Below are 22,746 nucleotides of genomic sequence, written 5' to 3' on the forward strand. Positions count from 1 at the left end.
TCTTAGCTATCTATATCTATTCACCCATTCGCTGCTGAGGCCTATTTTGGCCCTGTGTGAGCATTTTTGTCAAAATTTGACTTTTTCTTTAAATAACTGCAATTAATCTATTTTTCACATATGAAACGCATAAAACTAATTGTGAATATATATTTTCACGATTTTGACATTTGGCGTCCCATAGCGGCCATTTTGATACATATGGCTGACCATACTAAAAACAACCATTTTCCGAAAAAAGTCACTAAAAAGCGAAAATAAAAACCAATAAAATGATTATGGAGAGCTGGCAGCACCGTACGGTAAGAAGGGTTATATAATGACAATAAAAAAAAATTTCAAATTTTTGGTTATTATTTCCATTTTTTACACCCATGAGCAATCTACAAGATTTTGATACAATTTTTGAAAGATTTTTTTTTGGAAAGTGCTGGCAATTCAAAATAAAACGATCGGCATTGTGCTGCAGTCATTTTGAAAAGAATAGCTAATACGCGTGCTCTGCACAAAGTGACGCCATAGAAGCGTGCTGAGCAGGTCCATAGCACTGAAAGGGTTAACCGTCAAACGCTTATACTTTCTGAATCTTATACCTAGATTCTAGCACTAGAATTAAACAATTATGGAATTTATAGAACTATTCACCTACAACTCCATCTGAATATTTAATATTTAACTTTTCCATATTATCATAGAATATTCTAGAGTATTAAACACAAGGAAGTTATTAGAGGAAAACCCTCAAACTAGCAAGGAAATTGTGTAAGAAAAATATCGAACTTACCCCACGATGCGACCACAACATGCTCGTCATTGCATGAGTGTACACATGCAGGCTTATGGCGAAATGCGCGTTGAACCAGAGAAATATATAATACCCGACCAACACGCTGATTCACTCTCGCAGATTCCAAGAGGGTCAAGCGCCATATTAGTAAAAAACCAGGTAGTTCTGCCAAATGTGCTATTACCTAAGGTCCCTATCTCACCTCGATAATAGTATTTCCGGTAGGCACTCAGGGACGACTAAGACAGAACGTAAAGTCTGCCAACAGTTTTGGTGTTTTGGACTGGCGAAGGCAGTCAATAGCTTTGTCAAGCAATGCCGTAAATGTCAGCAATGCAAAACCCTTCTAAATGACCTAAAGCGCCACTGGTACCAACACCAATCAGTAGGAGAGGGCAAAGGCTGCATATCGACATTGTTGGCCCGCTGCAACGAACAAAACGTGGAAACGTTTATATAATTGTGGTGCAGGACGCTTTCACCAAGTGGGTTGAGGCCAGGCCAGTGAGATAACCCTACCACTGGACGTCTTAGCCCTCCTGAGGAACTTATCCACCTGACCAAGTTTAGCCAGGACATGTGTAGAAACCCGACTGAAGCTCATCAGAGAGTCCGTGACCGCCTTGGAAAGCCCAACGACGTCAGGCAGCAAATTACGATAGATTTGCTCAGCATGGGGGTACAATGTGGGTGACCGAGTATGGAGGTATAGCCAGAGATATAGTCCAATAAGCGCTGGATGGGTCCTTACATAATTGTTGAGAAACTCACTGAGGTCACTTACCGGGTTCAGTTGGAGGAGGGTTTAGGGACCAAGGTTGGGACAGTGCGTTTAAATAACCTGAAGCTCTGTCATGCCCCATAGTAGAGGTTTCCCCAAACAAGTCGTGGATGAAAAAACGGAGAGGCCTTTGAACCCACCAAACACCAGTCCATCCGAGGAGCCCTGAACAGTCTGAGTCAGCTCGTGGTCCAAGGAGGAGTTAACTCCTGATCGGAGTGACTGACAACGAGCCAGCTCCGCACATGTACGACCCTAAAATGGTTGTGGTGGGTGTGTTTATTCAGGCAATCAAGACTGCGGTCGCTTCGTCAAGGAGATCGCCAATCCACCTCTCAACAAGCCGGTTTTAGGTTCTGAAAAGGACCTCATCCAGGTTTGTTGAGCAGTACGGTGGAATGGGCAGCGTTCTTGAACCGAAATTATCAGTATTTGGCAGTGCGGCGGAGGTCGGGTTAGCTGCAGATTTTACTCCTCAGTGACTCCATTTTCAAAGATTCCCAATCCACAAACGAACTGTTCATCATTGCTCACCCTGTGGAGCATCTGGAGCAGTTAGAGGAAGGGGTTAAAACAACAGGAGTCACCTGTTGTGCAGTCGTGGTTAAACACGGTATTAATAACATTCGTATCTATGGCCAGACAACAGAGAATTTACTCACTGTACAATGTTCTGGCCAGAAAATACCCAAACCTTCCTCTGTTTCACCTTTGGATGCCCAAAGCTCCTGTTATGAGAGGAAACGAGAGACGGTGGTCCCCATAGACCGAATAAACACGCACTGCGAGAAAGCGGGATCTTTTTACCATAGAGCACCCCGACCTGGAGGAAGCAGACTTAGAGAGAATCCACAACCGTCATTTGGCTATGATGACTGTCACCCGGCATATCGTCACTGTGGTTAAGGGTCACTTGGAGATATGATGTGGTAGTGGGGTGGGTATGGAAGGCGAAAGCCACCAAAACATGGTTATATGTCATTCGATAATAAAAAGGTTTAAATAGATGATGAAAACATACAAAAAGATTGTGAAAACATATAAAAGGGTGATGAAAACATGAAAAACTGTCGAAAGGTGATAAAAAGTCAATTGATGGTATTTTATTATATTTTCATATTTTATCACCTTTTCATCTCATACCACCTTTTCAATATCTTTTAACGATTGCCAATAGCAACCATTCGATGATACTACTAACGTCATCTATGTGCATATAGGCTATCAATCTACTATTTCTGGTAAATAGTAGATTGATAGTACAACTCAAACAAATGCGTATAATGTGTCGGGTAAATCAACTTAGTTGAGAAATCTTTGAATGAATGCGCAGGCGTCATGACATTGTGAATTTTAGTTTGGTTTCGCGCTTTTGGGATCAGGTCCAGTAGAAAATTAATATTTACATGAACTTTGATGACGCCAGTTTCGCTAGTTTATTCGTTCGTGCTACAGGCTAAGCTACGAGTAATCGAGGTGATTTCCAGGCAATCATCTGATTATTCGTAGTCAAATGTTTTTGAGTTACTACTATCGGCAAAAGCTATTTAGGATTATAAAGTTATGCCCAAACAATAGTTAACTTCCATCGGATTACAGAACAGTCAGTTTGAGGTAAGTTGATGTAGTTTTAAGGGGTGTAATAGACGCTCATAGCCTCATATCTCAAAATGAGGGACTACGTCATGAAGGTAAAAATAATCTCGACCCTACAAAATTCACAATCTAAAGTAATGTCTAAAGTGAGCACGCTTACAACAAATTTAAGAGGTCCACTGTGGCTACCATATTGGAAAGGCGAGAAAGCTGATTTTCTAGAGGTTCTATCCACGGACCCCATCACATACACTGAGTTTGAAAGCAATCGCACATTACTTGATATATGTGGAGCTCAAACAAGAAATTCAAAATGACAGCCATAGCTTCAGATATATTGGAGGCTTCGAAAAAACATATCATTTAAGAATATCACTCACCACGGGAGCAAAAGATGGCATGAATTTCCTGTTGGAATTGAGGAACTGAATTAAGTATATTACCCGTTAGTGTAGCTATATCAAGAATGCCAGTGGGTTGAAATGAATCTGCATAACACAGAGCATCTGCCAAAATCAATCTACCTTCTGCATCGGTATTATTAATCTAAAATGTACAAACCCAAATTTCAAAATTTATATATATATATATACACATACATATATAGCATTTATATAGCACTTGAATACATGTAAAGTAGTAGATTGCCAATAAAGCACAATCATCAATATTATTATAACTTAATAACTGATGGAATCTCAAACAATGAATCCCTTCAGGTCACATGTATGTAAAATGTCAGAAAACCCGTTATTGCTGCTTTACAGCTATACTTTACAGCTATACAACTTTGCAATTGATTGTGGTAACAAAATATGCTTAGGTATCAATATAATGTGGAAAAACTTTTTCCCACCTGATGATACCAAGACGGCCGCCAATTGCGTCATTAAGTGCTGATTTTGATGAACAACAATGGCTGCCAGTCGGCCATCTTGATTCTGACAGGGCCAGTGTTTCGGCTGAAGATGTGTCTAGGGTAGATACATACATAAACCAAAAATCAAGACTTAACTTGAAGACTCTTCAAAACTTCCCATAATAACTGGTTTCCGTCTACGGACGGACGGACGGACGAAAATTAAAGTGGACACAAAAGCCCACTGGGACTAAAGTCCCAAGTGAGCTAAAAAATTGGATTTCAATTTGACCTGATTCTGTCCTCGCAAGCGCAGAAGGCGCGAAGTGATGCTTTTCACCGATGGTGCAAAGCCATTACGGGGGGTTTGGGGGTCCTGCCCAAAGAAAATTTTTTGAAATTTGGGGCAATTTCCAGGCATCTTTTCTCAGGACCAGAATCTAGCAACCAAATTAATATCAGTTTGATGTGGAAGCCACGTTTGATTTATAACAAATATATCAAAGATTCTGATTGGTGGTTGAAATCTTCGAACAATTGATAGCGGGTTCAGTTTTTTCAGTGTAAATATTTTTCAGTGTATAAACTCCATCGTACTCGGCATTACAGGGACATCGAGGAATTGAATTTTAGGCTCCTGGGGCCAGTTGCACAGTCGTGACTTAAGTCGAAAAGTTGTCTTAAAGGCCGAGGAGTATGGATGCTAGTTAACCGGGTGGCAAACACTTGAGACCGGCCGTCCCACTAACTACAGTATCTTGTTTATAATGTTTAGAGTGAGCGAGGTTGGCTCACAACAAAAAAGCAGGTCACACACAGTTAAATTTGACAAATTCAAAGTTTTCATATCAAGTTCTAAACTAATTTTAAGTAATCTAGTCATAGTGGGAATGAAAATCTGATGCTAGCGATCTTTTTTTGAAGAGATAGGGCCAAGATTAAAGATTTTAGAGACATTTCAAATTTTTTGAAAATCATTAATTTTTATCCGATTTCCATGAAATTTGGACACAACATTGATAGTAGATAGCTAAACAAGTGTACGAAATTTCAGACTGATCCATTGACCATAGAAAAAGTTTTGATGTTGCCAAATTTTGGTACTATGAATGAGGCTATGTTTTGTTTATGTATATTGATGACTATAGGTATCAAATTACTGTTCATGTGCTCTGTGAGCTACACTAATTCACTGTATAACTCCTCCCTCTGTCATTCAAAGATTCAAGTTTTGAAGGAAATACCAACTAAAAAGCTTAATTTCTCATAGAGGAGGGCCTAAAACACATTTTTGACTGCAGAAATGAATATATTACACATTAATACATATGTCTGACAAAAAGGAGGGTCCAAATCGGATAACTGACAGAGATTTCCAGTTCCAACCGTTGGAGCTCTCCACTGCACTATTGCTTCATGGGTACTGCCATCTTTGACATTGATTGGGCTTTTATACTGCTCCTCGGCCTTTAAATCTTAAGACTGGTCTTAAGTTGTTAGATTGGCTATAGAACTAAGTTGGTCTTAGACTGGTCTTAAATCTAAGTCATGACTATGCAACCGGCCCCTGAGCCCTCAACTTGATTCGAGCAAAAGACCTTAACTGACTTCGCAGAATTTGATTATGAGTCTACTAATAGGATTTTCTAAACCGCTGAATGCTTTCTGCTCTGGTTTTAAGATCAATTCAAATTCAATCTTGAATACATAAAAATGAATGTCACATAAATTTTCATTTTATTGAAAGAAATTCTACTGAACACAGATTTTGAAATGTATTATGTGTTTGTTGATTTATCCAGGCGAAATAATTTACAGCAAAATCAACTGACGATCAACAAGGTGAAGTTTTCATTTATCTTCGGATAATTTGTCTACCCCTGATGATACAAGCATTTTGGCTACACCTTTTGAAACCTCAACGCTTTATCTACTCGCACCAATAAGCCAGTCACAGTCGATTCATGCCCTTTGATCTCTTTCAACCTGTAATTAAGCAATCAAATGTAAGAATTACTCAGTTATGTAATATAATAGAGGAGTGAAAGAAAGTATAAACGATATCTTAGGAGACCAATTTTATTGTGTGTTTGTCGTGAAAAATCTATCACTACTGTCTTGCAGAGCATTGACACCGACCGTTAAAGGGCAAATGCCATCATAATTGTACTTTCCGCGATTTCTTAATCAGAAGAAACTTAAGTATACATATAACGACCTGAGATGTGACTTATTGAAAAAAGGAGCACGAATCAGCTGTAATAGTTAGCGGAATAGTCATCTATTTATCCTTCACTCCGTGCGTATAGTTCATATTCAACCCACGGGTGGCACTATTTATGATGTTAACTATGACAATCAACACAGGCACGTGTGCGGGCCAGTAAGCGAAGCCTGAAATTCAAACCACTCCCGGATTTGATATTTGTGAATACCATAAAAACCGGCGTATAAGTCTACGCGGCGTATAAGTCGAGGTCGATTTTTAGACCTACATTTTATGATTTTTAACATATATCCGGCTTATAAATGGAGTCCCTTCTCTTAGAAGAATAACTACTTGTATCATTATATTGAATAGTTCGCCTTCTCACACGCCGCCGTGCGTCAGCCTGATTGCTGCCGTGTGTTAATCAATAGACACACACACACACACACACTTGGGTATAATCCACTACCATACAGTGAGACAGTAGTGTGAGTCACACGCTATATATAGCCTAATGTATTAAGCGCTGCTATGAGCGCGCATATATGAATACATCGTTTTAAATGAAGCTGTGTCAAAATGAAAGAAGTTTTTTTCATTAAATAACTTTATTTATCATGAATAATTATTCAAACTGTTATAGCAGTGAGAAGATGAACACTGTCTTTTTTGTCTGGTAGAATCAATATTTCTTGTGACCTGAAAATACTTAGTAGAAAACTGTACTCGGCGTATAAGTCGAGGTCAATAATTTAGTGGTAAAATCAAGGATTAAAAACTCGACTTATACACCGGTTTTTACGGTACATCACAATTGAAAATGAATTTTACACAATATTCAATTTTGATGGCATATGCTCTTTAAGCCATGTGCAGGGGCGGATCTAGATGGGAGCATGTGGAGCACGTGCTCCGGTCGCAAATTCTGAGTGCCCTTTTTGAAAAAAGTGCGAAAATTTTTTTTTTACCGCGATTTCCACCCACAAAACTTAAGTCCGCAGTCCGTTATTTACATCCGCGTTTTAGTGTGAACCCGGAAATAAACTACATCCGGTACGATAACTTCCGCGAATTTCGCAGTTGTTCTAACGTCGTGAACGTGGTTTTTAAGATTTTCAATAAGATTTGACGGCCCCAGATTTGAAGGCATCATGCCTAAACGAAAACATCGACTTCAGGAGATACAGACATTGTTTCCATATTAATAAATTCCCATCTCTTAAAGAAATATTGCAGGATGTCATTTTTGAGTTTCAGGTGCCTGGAAATTGCATTAAAATGGGTTGAAATTCACAAATTTTCTGGTACCCCAGACCCCCCCGAACGTTTCGCCGCTCGCCTGTCATGGATAGAACCTGTTCTTATGAATTGCCCTTTTTTTAATTCTGTGCTCCTGTCATTGTCTGCCTTTAGATCCGCCCCTGATGTGGAATATTAAGGGTTATTCAGTTTACTCCAAAACAAGTCTCTGATAAACATTAAAAAGTTTCGTGTCGTAGGACTCTTGATGACTCTTGAATTATCATCCCATAATAACAATGAATCCAATTCTGCATGTACGTTAGCACGACTGATTACTAATCCAAATATTTTAAACATGGCATAAGAAAAAAAAAATTACACAAAACGTCAAGTACTTACAACACCTGAGACAGCTGCACATAAGTTGCGACTTTGACTCCCAATGACAAAAAAGCTTGGTTTCAAATGAACACTTGCACACTGTGGTTAAAATACATTCCCCCCAGCTGCAAGAATCCGCAAAGGAATTGAAGACCGTAGTGACCAGTTCATTCCACGATTAATAGCTGGAAAGAAAGTAATCGAAATAAATAGTCGTATACATCAGTGTAATCCAGCCCCTTACTAACTACTTAGGCTTTCCACTGGCTCTACACACTACATTTAGTAAGGGCCTAAATCTATTCTAGGCGTATCCCCCAAAAAAGCTAGGCATTAAGTAGGTACCGGTAGCCAACAATCATTGCTTCGCCGAGTACTCATTTGCTACCATATGTACACATATCATAGCACCACCCAGTGGAAAGGTGACGTTAACTGCAGTTAGAAGTTAGGGAAATCATGTCTAACATTCCCTGGTTAATGGATTCTCACCTTAAATTACATAAACTCTGCTGTCGTTGTCATCGATCCGAGTCGTCAAGTGAACACGGAAGTAAAATTCCATATGAAAATCCCTACCATTTCTGTCCATATTACGCTGATTTGAGCCAAAAATCTTCAGGAAATGTAGCCAATGTAAATTGATTTACGAATAAAATTAATCAATTGACTCATTTTAGGGATCATAGTTCATTGAAGTCCTTAAACTCGCCATAGTTTTGCGATAAATTTAAGCTGAAAATGATTTCAACCATCCACTATAATGGTTGTATATTGTTCGCGGAAAATGAAGGATCCGGACTAATTGTTAGTCTGAATCCGTGATTCACGGTTGAGTTTGACGGTCGCGGTTGTTCGGTAATTTGTAGGCTTTTTGGGATGGTCTTTTATCAATGGATGACAATGCTTTGCGTTATTCTTGCGCCGTTTAGACCCGGTAATTATACAGGTTTAATTTAGTATGTTCTACTATACACAAATTCGAAATGGTCAGATGCTGAGTTATATTTCTCTCAGAATTGAAAATTACGTTTATAAGCTGTTAGTAGTCGAATCTGAGAGGAGATAGATTTTATGAAAAACATTTGTCTGGAAAGTGGAAAAAGGCAATAATCACGAGAATTACAAGACAGCTTCTGCGAAGCAGCAGAAACCCTAAATAAAAACCCATTGCAAGAGACAGGCCTGTAGGGGGGGGGGGGGGTTCGGACCCCACAGAGTTCATTTTGTCCGAAAAAATGTCATAATTTTTTTTTCGTACATAAATACACAGTACGGCATTCAGTATCCTAGTTTGATGAAGTGTCTTGCACTGTACTACTGATGAATATTTCAAACATCATTCACAATGAAATTCCCAAAAAAGTCATTATAAATGATTACTACAGACATTTATTAAAATCATGGACAGTTTTTCAACAACATCTAGTTACAACTGAGACCATTACCGAAATTCTGCAAAAACCATTTTTTTGGCAACCCAAAAATTAAGCTCAACAAAACAACCAATTTCACAGAATACATACATCACGGTATAATCAGTCTACAACATCTATTCGATAATCGTGGCAACTACAAAGCATTTAACGAAACTCCATTAACAAATGAATTTAAACACAAACGTATATACAATGCGATACCGCATCATTGGAAACTAATTCTATCTGACCAAAATTTAGATCCTGATGAATAACCAAAACTTCTACGTGCAATTTGGTAATATAGTGTACTATAGGAAAACTTTTATCATCTCAAATTTATGGAATTCTATTATTAAAAAATCTCCATCAAATCCCACCGAGGGCAAACCAAAATTACTGAAATGTTAAATACTGATCTGAACTGGCCGGAAATTTGGAATGAAGTTTATAATAAACATATTGATAGACGATTTAGTGATATTCATTGGAAATTACTTCATAATACTCTTGCAACAGCTTCAAAACTAGTACTTTGGAAAATGAAAACTGATCCAAATTGGAAAATTTGTGGACGCGTGGCAACGAATGACAATGTAGTATACTCATGCACAGACGCACAGCAATTATATTCATCTATACAACCAATCTTTCAACGCATACTAAGCACACCTATAAATATCACTCAAGACATTGTCTACACAAGAATTACTAAAACAATAGAAAGAGATTTCTTCAAACGCACACTCGCGAACTACCTTTTGTTTCTCGCACAATCCATTTTGTACAAAAATCATTACAATCTAGAACAAGGCTCTGGCCGCATCAACACTATAATTTATTTCAAAAACTCACTAAAAGAACGCCTACACCAAGAAATCATGCTTCAACAAAACCTTCATATTTGGAGTCTTAACAATATACTTATACACCTGGACGCAAGCGGACGGAACGTAGTAAACAGAATCACAATCGACACCATTAGCGTAGTCTATTAATTAAACCCAACGCCACTTTTTTTTACTACTTACACCTACATATCCCGACTTTGACACTTGAGGTATGTTGTGATTTAGATCGAACAGGAATGACGGTCTATCAATACGCATAGAACTGTCTGACCACTTTTGCTCTATATCATCACATACGCATTAGTTTACTGTTTCAGATGTTTTGACTGTAAACTCAGTCTCATTGCTGCGATAGCTGGAACACTGCCTCCGTTTTTGGCCTTAGGATAGATAGCAAGCTCAGTCTATCTACGCGCAATGGTGACTGGAAAGTTGCCTCTTGACATCAGTCTCATTAAAAACGACCAAAAACCTAATCGTGACAATATAAATAAAACCAGATCAAGACTGTATATATGTAAGTGTACAAACATGTATTCAATATTCACGTGTCTGCGCTGCATTCTTACTGACGGTCTATCAATGCGCATAGCTCTGTCCGTTTGATTGCGATACATTCCCGGACCTAACTATGCACTGTATATTAGAAACACATAACTGCTCCCATTGTAAAACTTTTACTTTTAGGCAAATTCAGCACCAGATGTGAAGTACCAACTGCGCACCCCTTGACGGAGAAACCCATCCTCATCGGAGCTGCACCGTCGATGTCATACAACTACACTTCGGATACCCCAAGGCTATACTCCCATCTGGAAGATTTGCGTTTCGAAATGTGCTTTCTTCCTATCTAGTCAACTTAGAGGACTTCTACATCAACATCTACCCAAGAAAAAATGACAATAAACTACCGGACTATTTACACGTAGAAAAAGACCAAAAAAATATAAAAATGGACAAAATGATCTTAAACCTTGTAATATAGCTATTTTCCAGAATCTCAATGTATTAAATTAGGCAGCCAGAAAAATTCATCCCAATTAGTCGCTTGCCGGTTCAGACTGAATGGAAGATTGTTTGGATGAACCGGAACCGAATTTCCAATTATATACTCCGATTTAAAAAAATATTCTGTTAACTCGACCGCCGATCACACATCTATATCTGTACTCCGATTTCAAAATCAAACCCCCTGTTTCGCTCCCGGCAGGTGTGGTGGGTCTGTAAGGGACACTCAATCGAAAAATCAAACAAAATTTACCAACCAAATTAATATATAACGGGGACAATCCCTATTTTAAGATCAAAAACAGGAACTTATCCAGATTTTACAAAACTACGGTTATTAGGTGATCACCAACATAATCAACGTGTTATTGAGTCTGGTTAAGGTGAATTACTTCTTTCTTGAAGGCCAACAACAACTTTTAACACAACAGAGTATGGCCCATGTACAGAATGCTTCGATTGGGGTTTCATAAAAAATATGAGACGCCATTACAAGACGTTGTAAGGAACGAAAAGGAAAATATGTCCCGGCAAAACGCGAGTTGAATATAGCTTCCAAAATAATGGCTGGGCATATAACCTCACAACCAAGGGAATTAATGAGAAAGGAGGTGTTTTCTATTAGGACATGTGATGAGATTTCAGATGTTGCTCAAAATGATGCCATGATAATTGCACTGGGCCAATCTTGGTTGGAATGATCATTAGACAACGTGACTAAAAGAAAATACTACATCAGTGGCAGAATGATACTACTAGCAGCGAGACTCCTTTTGGCCTTAAGACGATTAGTTCCGAATAATGAAAATGCATCCATGTGGGACTTCTTTACGCCACTTCACTATGATGACATAGTTCAAACTGTACTTGAATGTTGCCTCCCCTATATCAATGATATAGAGGAACTAAAAAGCCCCTCTAATGCACTAAACTTAAATTTGATCTGAAAAGGATGATTGAAGCAAAATATGCTACAATGAAGAAGCAATGCCCTAGAAATCTGGAAATGCTCCAAATAGCAGATGATTATATGGTCTTCATTGAAATTATGGGCATTGAATGGGCCACAAAGGTAACAAAGTTTGCAAGGACTGTAATGTGTAGGATGTGTCAATTCATAGAATTATCGGTCCAAAAAATACCAGCTTAAATCGCTTCATAATGAAACGTCCACAGACAGACATGACGAAACCCATCAATAATAATCACAAGGAATACAATAGGGTTTACCGATGAATGGTCAGAAACCCTAAAATTACGAAAATATAAACAGTTTCCTGCAAAGCAGCATCTCAGCATTGTTTCATCCTTAAAATTATTCTTTTTAGTAGGCTTTCAAGCAATTTTGTAAGACCAATTACTTTTCGAGTTAGAATAGATATGATAATCCTTACTGTGGGTAAATGAAAGATAACTTTGCCCAACCTCGCTTATTTTTTTCTGTTCTTACAGATATGAATGATATAATTTCGGAAGAGTATCCAGATAGTTAAACAATAACATCATGTAAAAATTGTGCATCAAATTTTTCTTTAAAAAACAACTTTTCAATCGTTGATTCTGGAAAAAATGACTTCGAAATCACCATCAAAGAGGCATTATATATAAAATCCAAAAAACCAAGTATTAACAAACAACTCTCCACACATGGTGTCTCATTTTTACTGAACGTATTTTGATATGTTTATAATCCATTTGTACTTTGTAAACTAGGCCACTTCACGCCTGCATGATATTCTCTGTAATTAGTATCAATATACTATACATAGTTTGTATCATTTCATGTCATTTCTTGAAAAGGACTCGAAGAGATGAGTCGAAATCGATCGAAACGTTTGAACATGTAAATAAACTCATTATCATCATGAAGATTGTGATAGTTGCGTTCTTATTATTATTTAGATATGAATGAATTGAGGATATGAATGAATTGAGATCTGTTAAAAGTGAACTAAAGTTAACTGATGATTATCAATAGCACCTAGCTTTTTTTGATATTTTGTTACCTGAATAGTTTTCCCATTTTTTGCTTTTACGACGTCACCCGGCTTAACAGCATTACCACCTGGCATGTTCTCACACAGAGGAATGTAACCTAGAACATTAAACGGAGACAGATTTAGATATTAGAAATACAAGTTGAAATACAAGTTGCTTCATCAGACATCACACTAGCAAGCTGTAAATAAGCGGCCGGTCACGGATATTGGCCGGCTCAAAACGCTTCGATGTCCGTTGCAAAATCGCTCCTGCCTGTCACGCTGACCGGCACGAAAATTTTCATGGTTCTAATAGTTTTAGCTTTTTTGAACCGATATGAAAATAAATAGCACCGTTTCCTATCACCGATCAATTAATTCCGATGTTTATTGCGATAAATCGCGCCAATTGTCTTCTGATCAATTCCGTTGCTTATTGCGGTGAAATCGCGCTACCGTATTTTCCGGCCAATAAGCCGAGGGCAGTTTTTTAGCCTAAAATACATGGATTTCATAAAGCTTTGCCCAATAAGCCGAGGCCCTTCATCAGAGATTTTAATTCACTGATTTGTCAATTAGTTTGTCTTAATTGACGATTTAAGAGGCTGACAATAGTGCCCGCCGATGTGTGAGAGTGCTGTGTATACTATCATCGCCGAGTGACTGTGCTATATATAGACTCACTCAGCTGATTACTATACACACAGCCATACACGCAGTACGCGGCTCACTGCTTATTTGCATATATACTAATGTATGAACTGACACGTGGTAGTACGATGAACTCGAGCGTTATATAAATGTATACCATTGCCGCTGTGCGGTGATGAAACAATCAAAGTAAAAATAAAACAGTTCAAAATAGATTATAATTGGTAGTAAATAACACACATGTAAATATATAAGAAACAAAATATTGTAATCAGTCAAAGTCAAGTGACACCCTGTAAGTTTAATCATGAATGTATTCTATCGCCTGTTGTTGGTTCCGGTTTCGTTTGCTGTTATTGGAGATTGATTTTATGGTATAGTTAGAAAGGTTCATCCTGATAGCTGTTAGAGATTTTATGGTATTGTGAAAGTAAATTTTAATGTTGAAGTCCCAATATAATAAAGGTTGTGTGCAATTCTTCATATGTTTTTAATGATAGTAATAAGGAAATTCTCTATAAAACAGTAGTACTTTGCTAAATGGCAGGCACCAACTCATTAATGTCAGGCAGCATTATAGTTGGTGCCTGACATGTGGCAGGCACTGGCAAAAAAATTATTTACAGGCTTGCACGAGGATATTCAGAGTATGTTCATTCTACATGTTCAGAAAAATTATTAACTTGCTAGACCAGCATGAATGCCAGCAGGGACCAGGGGTATTCCCCTCAAAACTTGAAACCACATCATATAAGGAAGTAAAAGGATAAATACTACAGTGCGCAATTTGACAAAGATTGGCCACATTAGATCAAGTAACCTAAAATACTTTTTGTTTTGAACGATAGATAATGTTAGATAAATACACAAGAACATCTCTTCACATAAATTAGAGGGACTCAGAGTATCATTTGTTGACACTTATCTTAAACAAGAGCCTGTGCATTTTGTGAGTGATGCTATTTGTGGGTTGACGTGTCAAAATAAGTACATTCTGCTCCCATGTTATTTACCCAGTACAATCATTTTTAAGTGACACGGCCAGGGGGATGAAAGAAACAATTACTTCAGGTCAATTTTTTTATTTGTCTCAATGATTTGGATACCTTATAAAATTGAATTGGATTTGATGAGGTTTGGTTCAATAAAATATAATTGAATTGGATATATATTGCAGAATAAAATTTGATTGAATTTGTAATATAGGCACATGACGAATTAACGTATATTAACGTATCAATTCAATTCTTAACCTTAAAGATATCCCTCACAAAAAATTCACACATGTTATTTATGTGAAAACCATGTGTGAAAGACACAAAAAACATGTGATCCCAACCATCACACATGTGATCTGTGTTGTGGGGTAAGCGATTTTTTCTACCGGCCACAGTTAGATTTCGCTCTGCGCATGTTCTGAATATACCGGAAGTAAACAAACCGTGACGTACGCGGAAGTAAAGTTCAACACATGTAAGTCGCAATTGAAATTAATTCTTTTTCTCTCTATCTTCTACATGAAATACGTGTGCCACAAATGATGTTTTTTCATGTCCAATGTATTTTGGACAAAAAGGAAGATCCAATACTCAGAACAGTAGTTGCCAAATCTGGTAGTCATCTCTTGACCGATGAGGGATTGCGGTCCTTGAAATTAAATTCCTATGTTATTACTAGTGAGTAAGTAGTGTGTTGTTTCGGAAGATCTTAAAACTCTTGTTTGTATTAATTAGTATCTCATACAGTTCTAGACAACATGTATTGTTACTGGATAATAAATCATCCCATGCGCATTTTTTCATTGAACTTCATATCAATATCTTTTGCTCTTTATTCAGGTGATAAACATGGCCCTAGCCCTTAAAGCTGAAAAAAGTATGTATGACTGTACGGTTATTGATTCTTATATAATAACCCCGATTGTCGCAGGAAACAAATCACGATACAAATATAGTCTATTCAAGAAAGTATGAAGTACTTTGATAACTTTTCTCGTTTTTCATTTACTTTTGAGACTCCTCATAAAATCTATTTGATTACTAGATAAATTTTGAAAACAAATATATGATCATTGGCGGCTACAACAAGGATAGTAATCATTGGGTTCTGGTTGTATGTAGAATTATAATTATTTGATAATTTCGGTATTTATTTGTCAAATATTAAGTATTTAGAAATAATGCATTTTTTTATTCATATCAGATGATCAAGCCCAAAAACTATGAAATCGTCTACCTTGATCCGTTTGGAGCATCTGATTTTAAAAAAGCTCAAGCACTGAAGAATATTAAGTAAGAAATCATTATGAAAACTGCGTTATTCTCTATCGATGTCAATGTATTATGTATAATTTCCAAACTATTTCTCATCTCAATGTAAGGTCCTACTTGACTTACTGAGCCACAGCCCTTGGTAGACATGACATTGATGATATTGAATGGTCCATAATCGAACCGCCTCACCAGAAACAACTTGATGGGCATAGTTGTGGCGTGCTGACTACTTTGGTAGGATTGATTTGTTTAATTTCAATATTATTGATTATTGTTTAACAAATTTCATTCAATTACATATGTGTATTCAACAGTATGCTGGCAGTGTTCTTCAAGGTACTGACACGACCCATATTTCAACCAAATGCAAATTCACATCGTTGGACATCAGCCACTGTTAATGAATCAGGTAGGCCCTCGACCTTATAGTTATTAAATTCAAAGTTCATTATAATGCAATCCTTTTTAATTTTAATGCCAGTGCTCGCTACATGCCATTTCAGAGAACCAAATTGCCCAATCTAACTTAAATTTGATGAAAGTTCCAGTCTTTATAATGCCAATTTTGTTATTATGCCATGTTTTCCATTTGCCGCAACAGTGTACTAATACTGTATAGGCTTACACAAACTGATTGGCTATCTTTCTCCTTTTATCCTAGATGATATAAGTAACATATGCCATGTCTGTGGAAATGAAAATGGCAAGTCTTCTGATTGGGTAAGTATAACTTGAATAGATTTAGGTGAGATAAATTAAAAAGACCAAAAGAATATACAATGTAACAAGGGAATTATGGCTAGTAATTGCAGGGAGGGTCAAAGTCATGTTTTATGCTTTGATTGTTAAGACAGAAGCACTCATATATAAATGAACATTAATCAATATCAATATACAGTTCTGTTATTTCTTTTCTAGGAGGAATGCAACTATTGCTATCGATTGTACCATGTGGTGTATCTACCTCATACTTTAAACCGAAAGATAATTCTAAATTTTGATTGGAAATGTATTTTCTGCAAGCAGTACTGTACTAAGTAAAGAAATAAACACTTAAATTCATGATAAGAAATAAACACAGTAAATTCATTCTATATGCTGAATTCCATTTTATTTTTGTCTCAATATTTACAACCTGTCATAGAAGGAAACGGATCGGAAATCTTTTCAGATTTTAACTTTAAAATTTCGATTTATCATCGCAGAATAACGTATACCTATTGACACTGTAATTGACTTTTGACTAGCCATGTGCTTTACTTCCGCGTACGTCACGGTTTGTTTACTTCCGGTATATTCAGAACATGCGCAGTGCGAAACCTAACTGTGGCCGGTAGAAAAAATCGCTTACCATGTTGTGGAGCACATCACTTGTGTGAATAACACATGAGCACATGTCATGTGTGATTGTGAATATATTTTGTCATAAAATGCATCTTTGGAATAAGAATAGTTACATGACTCTTCTCATTACAAGACATATTTTCAAAACAGAATAACATTGTTAATGGATGGTTCGATCACTACCAGGCCGTAACGTACAAAAACCAAGTACAAGTGTCCATTCAACCATTGAAAGTCTATAGAGTTTAGATTTTCATTTGGCTTAATTCATAAAAAGGTTATTATATGTTTTTGCATTCGCTGTTGAGTTTATAAAAATATAAATAATCAAAAAAGACTTTAAAAAATATCAGGTATTTACAGGATTCGAACCACTACGGTTAGCAAAGGACTAGAAGTAAGCATACAGGCACACATGCAAACATTTACCGTTTTAATCAATTTTCATGCTTTATTTCTAAGTTAGAACAGTCTGTCTGCTATTTGAATTAAAGTTCCAAGGCGAGTATCATTGCGTTTCATCAAATATTTATAGTCGACGATATAAATTGAATGTACTGTAATCGGTAAAATCTGTGGCGTGTACCAAATCAATTAAATCAAATTCATCCAAACTTTATTTCATTTATGATTGATGCATTGCAAAGTATTTCATGATTGATGCATTGCAAAGTACAACATGTCCATTCCTAGCTTTTTCATAGGTTAAATAATTAGAGTAGGCCTAGATTACACAATGAACTCTTTTTAAATCACTATCTGTCCAGCCTTGAAAGGGGCTTATCTGCATACTATTACTAATGATTTCTTAAAATTTTGCAGATGAAACTCACAAGGATACTGAGGCAAACCATGGGTGCCATGATTCTGATAATTATGATGATGTACTGAATGATCAGGTACTGTGGTATTGCACAGTATTTGCGTATTATTTCTTCATTTATGTCATGACTTATAAAATTAAATTTTCCAATAACAATATAGGCACTCAGTACATTTCCTCAAGTCGTGATTTTTGTTTATGAAACGTATAATTTCACCCAGGACAGATTACTGAAAAAGAGGTTTCGAATGCTGTTTGTGGTAAGTGATAATTGAAAACAGTTATGAGCTAGTGTTACGATAATCCCATTTATTTTCGTCATGTTTCACTTATCAAATTGTACCTTTTTTCACCAGATGATTGACATTAGGGATGGTCATTCCATTTCCCCTTTAAAAAGTTTATTTTTTACGCCGCGCAGGGGACAATCAAAGAGTTTGTATGAAACATCATGTCTGAAGAAAGAGATTTTTACCATTATGGATGTGTAGTTATACTTCAAAACTAGATGAATCATTGAACACATCCCACACAATAAATCGTTATATCATACGCCGTGAGTATCAGTATTCGCGCTAGAAATGATGAATATGAACCTCTTCAATTGTGCCGCCATTTTACTTAGCACCTGCTGATCGACCTCATTTACATATTCAATGAATGCTATGACGTCATTCAAGCCAGTTCAACACAAATTATACATAACCGAGATTTTGGGGGGTTTCGTCTTTGAAAGCCCCATAACTACCGAAAAAAGCTTCGGATCTTGACGAGATAAAGTTCTTCCGACACAAATAGCATTGAATTTCACATGTGTTATTTTGGACAGTTAAAGATGCTGCATAAAAAATGTGCTCAAATAAATCGAATTTTTGAGACTTTTTGGTTAATTTCTCAAAAAATATGAAACCCACAGCTTTCAACTTTGCGCACCATAACGAAAAACAAATTACGAAATATATTTTTGCTTCATCCGTTCAATTCGCCCATTAGTAGTAAAATAAACAGACTAATGAAATTGAGTTCGAGTGTGCTTAAAGCTTTGAGCTTTGAGCGTAGTGCTGGTGGGCCCTTTGGGAATACAAATATATATATGAAAGATCAAGGTGATTAGTAGCCTAATAATTGCCCCTACTGAACAACCCACTCCCTCTGGAATATAGGTAGCCAAGTACATATTTTGACTATGTTGCATTAGGCCTATGCCAGTCAACCCAGCTTTTTTGACATATATATATATATATACACACAGTTAAACTCACTTAATTCGTCGTCGGTTAATTTGTATAACTACCTAATTCTTCTAACACGAGCCCCAAGGGGCACCATGGCAAGCCTGTCAACTTTTCATAAAATAGCAAATGATGCATTCTGTGGGTTTTGTCCAAATAAACTCCCAGCGATAGACTAGTCAATCCCAGGCAAATAATTTACACAATTCAATCGTGTTTTCATAAGTAGCACAGACAGCGACTGGAGCTGACAGGAACAAATACCTTAGATAAATCTCTTCCCTTGGTCTTATTGATTTGAATGCGGAATAGAATTGAATTTTCTGAAATTTGCTCAATAAAACAACATTAAATTGGATTTGCTGTTTAACCTTGTTCAATAAAGTAGATTTTTTGCAGAATGAAATTTGATTGAATTTGCGGTTTGAGCAAATGGCTAATTAACATATCAAGGTCGTCCATGCATTTCGTGAAAAAGTTATTCTTTCTGGACTTTGCATAATTGTCAATGATATTTTCAGTACTGCAAAAATAAAAATGTTCCTCCCAAAAACCAAATTCTAAAAACTTCACAGAAATCAATCTTGAAATACAATTTTAAATCTTAAAATAATACCCCGAAATTAAACAGTATACGATACCACGGGTTCACGTGAACACCTGCTGATTTCTGCAGCTAAGCTAATCATAAAGGAGTCTTTGCTTTCTGATATTTTTGCGTTCAGATTTTCGCGAAAAAGCTCTTATCAATTTTAACGAGGCCCATTTTCAAAATTCAGCTCACTACAATTTGGCGAATGGATAATGCTTCAATGAATGATATGTATGAATATATGCTAAGTTGCAGTCACAAGGGCCTTAGCTCTGGAAACCATGAAATTAAAATTTGCTCCCATTGTATGAATAAATTGCCCATGGGCAAAGTGCAGTTTACCTTGAAAAAGCTAGAGGTTGTTTGGATCAAGGGCTTTACTGCCTTTACTGCATTACTTTTAATCTTTTTAATTCATGACTTCAAAGTTCTATAAGTTTATATTGTATTTTAACTTTCTCAAAGAATTATTTTGTAGTCAAATAAGACCAAAGATATACATTGTTTACGGTCCACGCACAACATTTAGTAGGGTACAAATAGGCGCGGCAGGGAAACTATCCAATATTTTGAAAAAGTATTTTTCACAATATGAATAATTCTAGAACAAAATTCATATGATGTCAGCAATCGGAGGATGGCTGAATATTGAGTCTTGGAAATCTCTTCCAATGTATGGCTGTGGAAGATAAAATACCGGTACCGTAAAATATCGGCGTATGCAAGTAGATCGATAAAAATCCTGGATTCTACCACTAAAATATTCAGACCTAGAACTAGTTGGCTGCTAAGTATTTTCAGGTCACAAGAAATTACAATTTGCTACAAATCAAACACAGCGCTCATCTTCTGCTATAAAAGTTTAAAAGATTATTCATAAGGCCATCCCAAAATAATGGTCTGTTTATTTGCATTAACCTGACCGACCCGACTTCAAAGGTGCCGAGTGAAAACTTTTTTCTGGGATTTATTGAAATAAATTTTATTCTTTATTAAAACGGCAGACCCACTACGGATGCATGAACTACGTATGTTTGAAGTGTGAAAACATGCCTTGACATGTAGCCTAGTTTAAATTTTTCAGGAAACTGGCAGTGTTCCAATAAGCTCCCACTCATTCTTAATGACTACATTTAAGCTGGTAATGTAGCGCGCATATATTCAATGTACTATTTCATTTTGAACACAGAGATGACGCTCTGGACGAAGTTATAATTTTAGAATTATTCTTCGAATCTAGGCTTAACACAAATTTCCCGTGCACGACGAGATTCGTGATATTGTTTCCATGTAAGAAAAGGTGATAAATTCTTTTTTTTTTTACCAAAAATTTTACAAAAAAAAATTTCTACCTTCCTACCGATTCATCCTGAAAACTTGAGTCGGTGTTACGGCAAACAGACAATTATTTTGGGATGGCTTAAAGCGTATTTTCATGTCAAACGTGCACGCGCCAGAAAGCAGTGTTATTACAGTAGCACTATATATAGTAGTGTATACTGTACAATTGTGTGTGTAACAGTCTAATGCACTCTGCGCGCACGTGGAGGCCTTATCTGTAAGTGAATGTTCTCTTACACTTCAATGACAATCATAACCATCCCCGGGGATTAAAATGAAACAATACCTATGGCGGATATGTGAAATAATTATATTCTCACCAGCAATGAGCATTTGGAATTCGCACTTTTACGGCACCTAGTCCAATCAAACGTTCGCCATTCATAGCTTTCCCATGGTTATTTTAGTAGCGCCAGAATTCCCCGTGTATCCCAGAAACAGCCAATCACATTCGATACTAGAGACGACACCCCCAAATAAAGGTCATTGCAATTTAATACACAAGAGCTAAGAATTTTCCCGCCAAAAACAGTTTTTGTAGAATTTTAACAAAGTTGACCATGTCATCGATGGAGGTTCGCCATGTATTCAATCGCATCGATTATATGTCGTTTAGGCCGACAACCAATAAAACATATGCTCACACAAAAAATGTACTACGATTTTACATGAATTGGCTCAATGCCAACTTCATATCGCTGACAAAGGTAAATAAAAATACAAGAGGCTCACGGGCCTTATACCTTCATGACGCAGTAGAAGAAGAATGATCTAGTTTTCAATGTTTTACAGAAAGTTACATTGTAGCGATGTAACAAGTTTCAAAATAGTTAATATGGTATCAAACCTGCTTACCCATAAAATTTCAACATCAGTAGTATTACATATTTATCTCAGTAAAACTAAGCTCACATGAGTAGTTTTAATGAATGTCCGTCAGTAGCTTCCGATTAAGCAACAGTAGTTTTATGCCATAAAATCAGTACTTTCCTTTAGAGTATCATTAGTATCAGAAAACAGAATTAATCAAAAAAATAAAATTGAATGTTGTTTACTTTTTAAATTTTTCATTGCTCTTCCTGCCAATGAGTTCCAAAATCTGAGGATCGGAGGGTAACAAGCGGCCCATGGGCCTTGAAGCATTTACAGAAGATTATACTGTGGTAAGGTATTAAGTGGTTAATGCTTTACATCTGCCGGAAAATGTTCTATGACGATGTTGATTGGGAGGACCACAGACTAAGAATTGAAATGAATTTCATTTTTCTGCTGAACGATTTAGCCTATACTATTTGTATTGTTTAACCTTGTTAATGCTATTTTGTTAAGGAGGAAACTAGTTTATTCTGATGTTTTCCATCATGTCCCAGCTAAGAGAT

At 36.7% G+C, this 22,746-nt stretch overlaps 1 protein-coding gene across 3 annotated transcripts in view; it reads right to left on the bottom strand.

The window, feature by feature from the left end:
- Positions 1-22,746, bottom strand: part of LOC141900754 (cytosol aminopeptidase-like) — a 139,755-nt gene that overhangs the window by 37,901 nt on the left and 79,108 nt on the right. For all 3 annotated transcript variants that reach the window (XM_074787781.1, XM_074787782.1, XM_074787780.1), the window contains 2 exons: positions 13,139-13,227; positions 3,608-3,710 (listed from right to left, as the gene is read on the bottom strand). In XM_074787781.1, coding sequence (XP_074643882.1) covers positions 3,608-3,710; positions 13,139-13,227 — 192 coding nt within the window. The remainder of the gene's footprint in view (positions 1-3,607; positions 3,711-13,138; positions 13,228-22,746) is intronic.

Source organism: Tubulanus polymorphus, chromosome 2 (assembly GCF_964204645.1).
Source record: "Tubulanus polymorphus chromosome 2, tnTubPoly1.2, whole genome shotgun sequence".
Lineage (NCBI taxonomy): Eukaryota > Metazoa > Nemertea > Palaeonemertea > Tubulaniformes > Tubulanidae > Tubulanus > Tubulanus polymorphus.